This window comes from Cottoperca gobio, chromosome 3, assembly GCF_900634415.1.
Source record: "Cottoperca gobio chromosome 3, fCotGob3.1, whole genome shotgun sequence".
NCBI lineage: Eukaryota > Metazoa > Chordata > Actinopteri > Perciformes > Bovichtidae > Cottoperca > Cottoperca gobio.
Genome location: NC_041357.1, coordinates 7,266,340 through 7,277,508, shown reverse-complemented (window position 1 = coordinate 7,277,508; position 11,169 = coordinate 7,266,340). Strand labels below are relative to the sequence as shown.

Below are 11,169 nucleotides of genomic sequence, written 5' to 3'. Positions count from 1 at the left end.
TGTAGTACTTTATCAGTCTTGCTAAATTGTATTAATTGTTGTGTATTTGTTTCTTTTTATGTGTAACACTTTGGGTTACTGGGTTAGGAGCTAAAGTTCACTTGAGTTGAGTTCTTTCATAGACTGCATTGCGTGTGTTTATTGTATGTTTATTGTTGCGTTCAGCGTTCATAATGTCGACATCATTTGTCCCCCCCCCCCCCCCCCCCCCCTGTGCGCGGCGGAATGGAACAGTCCGGGAGTGACGTCACCGCCGGGGCAGCCAGAGGAGATTGTTGTTTGTTGTTTTGCTCGGAAGTGTTGAGAGCTGTGCTGTTCTCGTCTGTACGTTCATTTTAAGAGTCACACGTTAGAGGACAACTTTAAACAAAGATATTTAGAAATATATTATATCGTGTTTATTATAATTTCCAGCTGCATCGAGCAAAAAAGAGCCCGGAAACATGAAATGGATGTTCAAAGAGGATCACTCCTTGGGTAAGGGAGGAGAGGGGAGCTGCTGTTTTTAATGGATAAAAAAATGACCACGCCGTTGAATATTTTGAAGAGAAATCCTATATTTAGGTTCAGGAGGAACTAATCGGGGTGTATTGTTTAATAAATCCCTGTAAAACAGGTCGGACAGCTCAAACCGGCCTGTCTTTCAGGCTTTTGTTTATAGAGGAGGCTTTGGTTTTTAAGCTAGCTCTATCGACACGTTAAATATAGCCGTTAATATTAATGTCAGCTAATGTAAAAGTCCGTTATCTTGTCACGACTTTAAATGCGATGTGTTGGGCGCGTGTAGGTGAACAAATCATCGTGTCTTTGTTCTTATTTCAACACCGACGACGACCTGGTTTCAGGCGGAAGGTGGATATTGACACGGAAGAGACTCATTAAGCTGCTAAAGCCTCCATTATGCATTGAGTTACTGTTAGCATCTGGATAGTGAAAGCTGGGATGTGTCGGTTTTATAAAGCCAATTATTATATTTTGCCTTTCTGTCCACTTGTTATGAACTGGAGGCCTGAAATGCGTCAACAGGACCTAGCAAAAGTTGTTATGTAGGCCTGTAGGCTGGTTTTACACCCAATAATTTAGTTTTTGATATAATTAATTAAGATATTTGTTAATAAATCGAGTAATTGTTTACAGAAAAATAAAGATACATGGCTTCACAAGTGATCAAAGGCTAAAGTGATTCCTTAAAACATCTTTGTCAACTAACATGTATTATGATAAAACATATGATACACAGAACGTAAACAACTCTTTGCATTTATCAATATAAAACCAAAACATATCTCGTATTTTAATCACTCAAAATTCATAATCTGAATTTACTTCCTGTTGACAGGCTAGCTGATGGTAGCAACTGGTGTTTATAAGACTTTAAAGATAGTTTACATGTTATTTTATGAGCACAATGTGCATGTTGCTGTTGGGTGATAATGTGGTAATTAAACGTTTAGTTGTTTAAAATGTTAAAATTGTAAAAAAAACTAATGAGAATATGGCAGTTGGCATCTCTCCACCTCATTGTTATTGTTGGTTTCAGTGCTGTAACTACATTACCCATAATCCTCTCTGCTTACTGTGAAAAGGAGGATGTAACTTGTACATATATCCAGTTTCATACTGAAAATTAATTGTATAAAGCATTTATTTTTACTATTCTATAATGTATTTTCAAATAATTGTTTGGAGATATAAAGACAACAAATAGTGAAAAAGTACCAAGTAGGTTTTCACATACAAGGAATTTGCCTTGTTATCAATCTATAAACATAAAATAAAAAGTAAGTTCTGGAAGTAGAATAGAATAAAAATCAAATGTCTTATCAGCAGTTCAAAAATCACATTATAGTCAATTTACAGTCATTTAAAACAGAGACAAGTAGTAAACTCTCACTTTTGAGAAGCTGGATCCAGTAAATGTTTTTTATTGACTTAAATTATTATTTACTTATCGTAATTGTTGGCATTTATTTTTCTGTCAATTCACTCATCGTTTAAGATGAGCTAGAGGGTAAAACTAAATATCTAAATGTGATGTCAAATAATCGATTGATATTTATTTTCATCATTTAGTATATGAAGTCAAGTTAATAAAAAATATATCTTTTTGTTTTAACATGTTTTGGTTTGTTGGTGGAGCCTACATTTTTACTGGCATCTGAAGTAAGAAAATTCAGGGGAGTTGAGAGGGATTTATTTTTGTGAATGGTAATATTTGTTACAGGTAACCAGAGTGATGGATAAGAAAAGTAAGGTGTCCAAACAAATGTAATTGTACCCTAAAAGATGTGCCAGAAGTCACAGAAATGTAATGAAGTCCTTATTTCTCAAAATCGATTACTTTGATCAGCAGTCAAAACATCCTTCGTTCTTAATTTATGCAACTTTTTCATAAAAAAATACACAAAGTAACAAAGTAAGAAGAATGAAACTAAATACAAAAAACACATGTTGATATAATTATTAATTGGCAGTGATTCACATACTTATTCACTTGTCATTTAGCTGTAAAATAATGTGTTAATAATGAGTTTCGGGCAGGAATGCAGTTATAGAGGCTGCCAGTACAATAATGACACAGCGCTAAAGTGGTGATGTTTTATTGATGAGGCACATTCACCTTTTTAAGTGACTGGACAGACGGGCTTTGTTTCTAAATCCACAGCAGCTGCCTGCGAATCTCTCACCTAAGCTGCTAAATATTGATCTTTGTCCATCACTGACATTTACATTTGTCTCTCTGTTTTTTTTTTTACAGGAGAAGAGGTTTTACTTAAGTAACATGTGCTTCTGTTGTCTTGTAAAACATTCTCTTAATTAACACGGATGTTGCTTTTTCTCCACCAGAACATCGATGCATAGAGTCAGCCAAAATCCGCAACAAGTACCCTGATAGGGTCCCGGTGGGTGAAACTTCTGTGGTGCTACAGCTGATTTAGTCTGCTTAGTAATTCATTATTGGTTTAATCAATGCTTCTGTGTGGTTTTGTCAGGTGATTGTGGAGAAAGTGTCTGGATCACAGATAGTGGACATCGACAAGAGGAAGTACCTGGTTCCCTCCGACATCACAGTGGCTCAGTTCATGTGGATCATCAGGAAACGCATCCAGCTGCCCTCAGAGAAGGCCATCTTCCTGTTTGTGGACAAGACGGTGCCGCAGTCCAGGTCAGGTCAAGCCCTAGTGAAGATTATTACGTCCGGCAATTACATCATTGTCAATTTAAAATTTAGTCCGTATTGCAAAAAGGTTTGTGAACTCCGGTTTATAATTTTTCACCATGAGGTTTTCTCTCTAAAGCTCCAACAGAATTTCTAAAAGTTCAGGATTTTTCTGTTTCTTTTGTGTTTTCATATGGTCTGTATTGCAAATAATCCAACATCTTTAAACTCCCTTTAAAGTTCATTTAAAAAAAGGACAAATAGCAGTCTGGTGTGTGTATACAATGCATGCAGTTGTTCATGAAGCCTGGTTCAGTTCGGTTCAGGTCTGATTCAATCAACCATTTAAATAAAAACAAAAGCACAATTCTTCTACAACCTACATTTTTAAGAGAAAAAACCAGGACCTTTGATTAGATTGAAAGGTTTATTTACTATCATTTATGACAAAGAAAAGCAGTGAACCTTTACATTGAGAAGCTTGAATCAGCAAATATTCTTGACTGAAAAATGACTGAAACAATTAATCGATTTATCAAAAATAGTTGCAGATTAATTTTCTTTCGATCCATTAATCGACTGATCTATAGCTCTAAGATGATGCCCGGTAAAACAGCAGGAGTCAGGAAGTAACTGGTTCTGTATTGATCTGCCATCACAGCAGTACACAAATGCCTTCATGGTCAATAAAGGTATCAAAAGGTACTCTGTTTAATTTCAGATACCGTCTGGATCAAGGGACTCTGTCCCCTTTTTAATTTCCCCCGTGGCTTCTTCAATTATTTCATTTTCATGGTTGACTGTTAATGTGTCAGGGCTCCTTTTATATTTTAGAATAGCCACTATATGTTGAAAATAAATTGATCAAAGGAGCTGAAGCGGGTAGAGGGATTACGTGTGTTGGTTTTGACCGAATAAACACATGTAAAATATTAACTTGGAAAACGATGTGGTAAAAAACTCCACATACTGCCAAACACCATGAGGTAATATATAATTTGGACTGGATATTCAGGCTGATTCAACACTGAGACAATCATTACAACACCCAGAATGAGCTGTAGTTACACCCATCACTCCTCTCTGACCTACCAGTCATTACTCAGCACTTTCAGTCTCTATTTTTAGCCCCTTCACAGAGAGATTTATGACCTCTGGGGCCAGCAGCGGGACTTTCAAACTTTACACTGTAGAGAACCACAGCTGCGTTAAAATAATCCAGAATCCAGTCGGAAAATGTTACAAAATACATCTAATATATATTATATATATTATATTTGATGGAATGATGCAGCTATAAAAACATGGGAGTTTTTGGTTTGAATGTTTCATCTATTTAAAGGAAAATCTTTTATGATATGTCATCTGAACAAGTTCTTCAGTTTTATTGTCAATAAAGTCCAAACTGCCTGAATTTGATGCAGCTTTTTGGAAAGATTACAATAAAATACTTGATACCTTTTTTTGTTTGCAAAGAAATTGTGGGATTTCTTTAAATTACAAATTTTATTTTGGTAGGTAATTATAAACAGTTTATTCTTATAATAATTGGGAAGATAGTTAGCCACGTTCAAGAACAAACAAATGAGAGAAAATGTTGTATTTGTTGGGAACTATTTTCAGCGGCGGATGAATCCACATTTGGTGCTCTAGTGAGTATTTGTGGCAGCAGGACGGTGTGTGTGGGAGTCAAAATAAAGTACAGTGTGTGTGTTCATGGTAATGAAGGAACATGTCACACAGTGCATCAGTGTGGCTCATTGATGTGTTTTTATTAGTTTTTAACAACAATGGAGCTCAATGACACAGAGGGAAAAGATATATCATATTGTGTATATATATATATATATATATATATATATATATATATATATATATATAATACTTAGTATTCAGCAGCTGTCCCGTTCAATAATCAGGCTGTGTCTCCTTCGTGTTTCAGCATCACGATGGGGCAGCTGTACGAGAAAGATAAGGACGAGGACGGCTTTTTATACGTGGCTTACAGCGGTGAAAACACCTTTGGTTTTTAAAAACAAGAAGCCATCATCGTGACCGGCCTCACCTGCGCGACACCCACCCACGTCTAATCACAGCCCTCACTCTGCCCCTGGAGAAACCACGGGGAAACCCCAGAGAGATTCAGAGACATGAACGTAACAGAAAGACGGACCGACTGCTTACCTGACTGGATAAACATAAACGAGTGCACCGGTGTGTTTGTTCTGGCCCATGTTGCACCAGTTCTTTAAAGATTCATAGATTCAGTTGTGTATAGTGTGTTACATTTTAATTATTATTTGTTTGATGTTGTTGTGATTTGAGTGTTTGTAGGAGGAACTTTGATTATTATTATTGTTTTCACATTTTAAATGATATGCGTGAATGAGTTTTGCTTTTAGTTATGCTTTCCTCTTTGAAGACAATATTTAAAAAGAACTTTTAATTTAATTATGTGAAATTAAATTAGGATGACCTAACCAATAAAAAGATTCAAATAAAGCCTGGTTATTGTTGTTTGTGTTTTTCCCAACATGTCAGCGCTACATTAATAATGCACTACATAATGGGTTTACTGAAAATGTAACACAAAGACAAAGACAGCTCATTTGTAATTTGTATGTCCTCATACCTTTGTCTACAACTGGGCAAGTATACATATATACATGTGTATATACAATATATATATGTATATACAATATATATATATATATGTATATACATATAGATGTATATGTATATACAATATATATGTGTATAAATGCATACAAAAAAGAATGAAAATAAACGTTATTTATTCCTACGTACATCTATTGTCCTGTTTCTTTCAGTTTCCTTTATTCTGCAGACTCCAGCAAAGACAGTGAAAAATGCAAAAAAACTTTAAAGAAAAGAAAAAGATCAAACTAGATAAACGTCTTAATTCCTCCCTAGGACGAAGCGGTGTAGTTTTTGACTATCTTGAAACTTTCTCAAATTCAACATGAGGCTTTCCTGCCACTAGTCAGCAGGTGTCTCTGATTGTTACAGCAGAAACATGGCTCTTAGTTATTGAGCAACTTTTTAGGCATAAAATAAGTCAGTTGCAAATGTATTAGATTCACCCAGCTACAACTAATGCAGTCTAATACAACCGTCCTGCAATAAATCTTCCTTCATGAAGGTTATAATGTTCAGTGTGTGTATATTCAACTGTAGGATCCTTGTGGAGGATTGTGGTGTCCATCCATCCATCGTCTACCGCTTATCCGGGATCGGGTCGCGGGGGCAGCAGCTCCAGTAAGGAACCCCAATCTTCCCTTCTCCGGGCCACATCCTCCAGCTCCGACTGGGGGATCCTGAGGCGTTCCCAGGCCAGTGAGGAGATATAATCTCTCCACCGAGTCCTGGGTCCCCGGGGTCTACTCCCAGCTGGACGTGCCTGGAACACCTCCCTAGGGAGGCGCCCAGGTGGCATCCTTACTAGATGCCCGAACCACCTCAACTGGCTCCTTTCAACGTAAAGGAGCAGCGGCTCTACTCCGAGTCTCTCACAGATGGCTGAGCTTCTCACCCTATCTCTAAGGGAGACGCCAGCCACCCGTCTGAGAAAACCCATTTCGGCCGCTTGTACCCGTGATCTCGTTCTTTCGGTCATGACCCAGCCTTCATGACCATAGGTGAGGGTAGGAATGAAGATCTACCGGTATATTGAGAGCTTTGCCTTCTGGCTCAGCTCTCTTTTCGTCACAACGGTGCGGTAAAGTGACTGTAATATCGCCCCCACTGCTCCAATTCTCCGGCCAATCTCTCGCTCCATCGTCCCCTCACTCGCGAACAAGACCCCGAGGTACTTGAACTCCTTCACTTGGGGTAATGGCTCATTCCCTACTCGGAGTAGGCAATCCACCAGTTTCCTGCTGAGAGCCATGGCCTCAGATTTTGAGGTGCTGATCCTCATCCCAACCGCTTCACACTCGGCTGCGAACCGATCCAGTGACTGTTGAAGGTCACAGACCGATGATGCCATAAGGACCACATCATCTGCAAAGAGCAGCGATGAGATCCGCAGGTCACCGAACTGCAACCCCTCTCCTCCACGACTACGCCTCGATATCCTGTCCATGAAAATCATGAACAGGATTGGTGATAAAGCGCAGCCCTGGCGGAGGCCAACATTCACTGGAAACGAGTCCGATTTACTGCCGAGTATCCGGACACAATTCTCGGTTTGGGCGTACAGGGATTGGATGGCCCTCAAAAGTGACCCCCTCACCCCATACTCCCGCAGCATCTCCCACGGTATCACCCGGGGGACCCGGTCATACGCCTTCTCCAGATCCACAAAACACATGTAGACCGGATGGGCGTACTCCCAGGCCCCCTCCAGGATCCTTGCGAGAGTGAAGAGTTGGTCAGTTGTTCCACGACCAGGACGGAATCCGCATTGTTCCTCTTCAATCAGAGGTTCGACTACCGGCCGAACCCTCCTTTCCAGTACCTTGGAGTAGACTTTACCAGGGAGGCTGAGAAGTGTGATACTCCTGTAGTTGGCACACACTCTCTGGTCCCCCTTTTTAAATAGGGGAACCAAAACCCCGGTCTGCCAACCCCTAGGCACTGTCCCAGACTTCCACGCAATGTTGACGAGGCGTGTCAACCAAGACAGCCCCTCAACACCCAAAGCCTTCAGCATTTTTGGACGGATCTCATCAACGCCTGCGGCTTTGCCACTGTGGAGTTGTTTGACTACCTCAGTGACTTCCATCAGGGAAATTGACTATGATCCCCCATCAGCTTCCAGCTCTGCCTCTACCATAGAGGGCGTGTTAGTCGGATTCAGGAGTTCCTCAAAGTGCTCCTTCCACCGGCCGATAACCTTCTCAATTGAAGTCAGCAGGGTCCCACCCTTGCTGTACACAGCTTGGATGGTTCCTCGCTTCCCCCTCCTGAGGTGCCGGATGGTTTTCCAGAAGCACCTTGGTGCCGACCGAAAGTCCTTCTCCATAGCTTCTCCGAACTTCTCCCACACCCGCTGCTTTGCCTCTGACACGGCAGAGGCTGCCGCCCTTCCAGTCCTTTTCCTGGTGTTGAACTGTTTATTTTATTTCTGTTATATTATTACTTAAGCAAAAGCACAAAGCAGCAAAATGTATTTAAAGTAAAATAAAAGGTTATGCAGTAAAATGTCCACTACTTAGTTAGTTTAGTCCACTGGTTCCCAACCTAGGGGACAGTCCCCTCCAAAGGGTGACCAGATAAATCTGAGAGTCATGAGATGATTAGTGGGGAGATAAGAAGAGAAAACAAAGTTCTCATACACAAATCAAATGTTTTTAGATTTTGGACTTCTTTTTTTGATGGATTGTAGTTTGTGGTGCTGTTGAATTGTACTGTGTTATACTGACAGGTGTTTCTATTATTTTGTCCACCCCATGTATGTCAATGAGAGTTGTCTAAATAACAGAAACACCTTCAACAGCATCACAAACTACAATCCCAGGTTCCAGACTCCAAGGTCCGGTGGCAGCAGCAGATTATCGGCTAAATCAGCTAAAGTTTAACATACTTTTGGGCAGACATCTCTCCGCTACCAGTCATCCCTGAAATCACCCACTAGGTGGTGATAAGGAATCTCAAGTGATAATATTAGTTGTTAAACATACTGTACGTCTGCTTGTGTCCAATGAAATGGGATTCATTTGAATTTATTAAACTCCAATCACAAAAATCTAAAATGATGTAATTATTAAATGTGATTGTTACATCCCTCCTGTTGTTATAAAGTATCTGCAAGATACCAAAGGTTTATGGCAGGGGTCGGGAACCTTTTTGGCTGGGAGAGCCATAAAAGCCAAATATTTTTTTATGTATTTCCTTGAGAGCCATATATTTAATAAATTTGAATGCAACTTTATGCGTGCATTTTTTAAGAATAACTAATCTGAGTACTAATAGCAGTATCAGTGTTTCATTGAACAGGAGCTCTTTTATTAAATAAATAACACTTACGTTATTCATCTCATTTATGTGCACGTTTCAGTGTTTACTGCACGGGTGTCAAACTCAAGGCAATTATATCCGGCCCGCGAGAAAATATCATATGTCTGTCATAACTGGCCCGCCAGTTTTGGTAATTAAATCAATGCATGGCACAACCACAGGAAAATACATTTGAGAAAGTAACTAAATATGTGAATGGAATGAAAGTTTTTGGAAAGCAAAGAGAAACACACCAGATCTCTGGGACGATGTGAGCTGGACTGTTTGTGTGACATAACGAAGCATCTCACTGTTAAACCTCCAGCTTCAGGGCCGTGTGATCACGGACATGTATGATGCAGTGAGGGCGTTCCAAGCCGAGCTGCCTGTGGGAGACTCTGATGCAGAAGGAAACTTTGGTCACTACGTGTTTCCAAACACTGACAAACATCTCCACCGCTGTGTTCCCGACAGCATTCTGCTGATCAACTGAGACCATTTGCCGACTTTGCAGCTCAGAAATTTAAATTGAACTGCTCAGCAATCCGTTTGCAGTTGACTTAAATATGTTCCATATCTTTTTACACTTTATTCAATATGTGTATCCTGTTCAATAAATGTGGACCGTGTTTGGCCCTCGACGTAGTCCCAGTTTTTAATGTTGGCCCTCTCTGTGATTGAGTTTGACCCCCCCTGGTCTACTGCTTGCTTTGTGCAGTTTCTCCTCTGCTCGGTTTCGCGAAGGGCGGGGCTCCGCCCCCTACGCACACACGTGTGAACACACCTTCACCTACAGCCAGAGACAGGGCGGAGGAAAGAGAGGGGAGAACTAAAAACAAATCCGCTGCTAAATGTTTTACTTTAAAATGACACAATATAATTATGTATTACCTGTTAATCATGTTAAATGTCAGCTCAAAATTGTCTGCGAGCCATATTGCGTTATCGAAAGAGCCATATATGGCTCGCGAGCCATAGGTTCCCGACCCCTGGTTTATGGTATGTTGCTGTGGGAACTTTATTGAAATATTATATAATATAATATTTGATAATTTATTATCTAAAATTCTGCATATATGACAAGTGATGAAGATGCTTTGAACAATTTAATTCAACTGGTTTAAAGTTTATATGACAGTATTTTACAGTACTTTTATATTTTTGTTTTACTCAAGTTCTGTATGTACAAACTGGCACTTGTACTTTACTTAAGTATATCTGTTTGTCTGTCTGTCTGTCTGTCTATCGTTATATCTTTCTGTCTGTCTGTCTGACTGTCTGTCTGTCTGTCTGTCTATCGTTATGTATTTATGTCTGTCTGTCTGTCTGACTGACTGACTGGGGGACTGACTATTTTTCTTGGCCAAGGTCAGGGTCATTGAACACAACACGAGCGGAACATGTCATCACGTGGTCACGTCATGTCAAAAAACTTCAATTTTAAACGAGACGGTCATTGACATCAGTGAACGCAGCATGGCAAGTGTAAAACAGAAAAGAAAGCTGGATGCGGAATGTCGCACTTTCCAGGAGAAATAATCTCGAGCGTCATTACTGCACGAAACATGCCGAACTGCACGAGCTGAAAGGACGAGTGCGTTTGGATAAAGTTAATGATCTTCGGTGGAGTTTGGCCCAACAAGTAGCTCTCTGCAGAGCGGAACATACAAACATGGAAAGATAGATCGGTAGACCACCACACCAAGAACAGACTATTCCACCACTGCTGTGCAATTATCACTGCCATTTACAATACTCACTTTATTTTCTATTAACCACTTGGTACTTATATTATTTTTTATTCTATTTAATTATTGTTTACTGCCTTTTTACTTAATATGTTCTTTTGCTGTGACAAGATAAATTTCCCCGTTGTGGGATTAATTTCTGATTTCTGATAAAACAGAAAGATACATGGATAAAAAAGTTAATTTTTTGCCCAGCATAAAAGAAAAGTGAAATGAATGGACTGTGTCTTTAAAAGTTTTTTGCAAAGGTTTTGAGTTCAATCATTAGTATGGCCCTCGAAGGATGTTTAAAAAAGAAAT

At 39.6% G+C, this 11,169-nt stretch overlaps 1 protein-coding gene across 2 annotated transcripts; it reads left to right on the top strand.

Moving 5' to 3' along the window:
* The first annotated feature begins 244 nt into the window (after positions 1 to 244).
* On the top strand, positions 245 to 5,662 carry LOC115005096 (gamma-aminobutyric acid receptor-associated protein-like 2). 2 transcript variants are annotated; one of them, XM_029426900.1, is made up of 4 exons: positions 245 to 477; positions 2,848 to 2,903; positions 2,994 to 3,248; positions 5,103 to 5,662. In XM_029426900.1, exons 1-4 carry the CDS (start codon positions 444 to 446, stop codon positions 5,133 to 5,135), a joined length of 378 nt encoding a protein of 125 aa, XP_029282760.1. In that variant the 5' UTR covers positions 245 to 443; the 3' UTR covers positions 5,136 to 5,662. The 2 variants fall into 2 exon arrangements, with proteins under 2 accessions (XP_029282760.1, XP_029282766.1); XM_029426906.1 differs by having other exon boundaries at positions 254 to 477; positions 2,994 to 3,166.
* The last annotated feature ends 5,507 nt before the right edge of the window (positions 5,663 to 11,169 follow it).

Excerpts from the sequence above, each read along its gene's own strand:
- LOC115005096 (XM_029426900.1), top strand. The coding sequence starts at position 444 with ATGAAATGGATGTTCAAAGAGGATCACTCCTTGG. Across the intron at positions 478-2,847 it reads CAAAGAGGATCACTCCTTGG|AACATCGATGCATAGAGTCA; the intron begins GTAAGGGAGGAG and ends TTTCTCCACCAG. Across the intron at positions 2,904-2,993 it reads AGTACCCTGATAGGGTCCCG|GTGATTGTGGAGAAAGTGTC; the intron begins GTGGGTGAAACT and ends TGGTTTTGTCAG.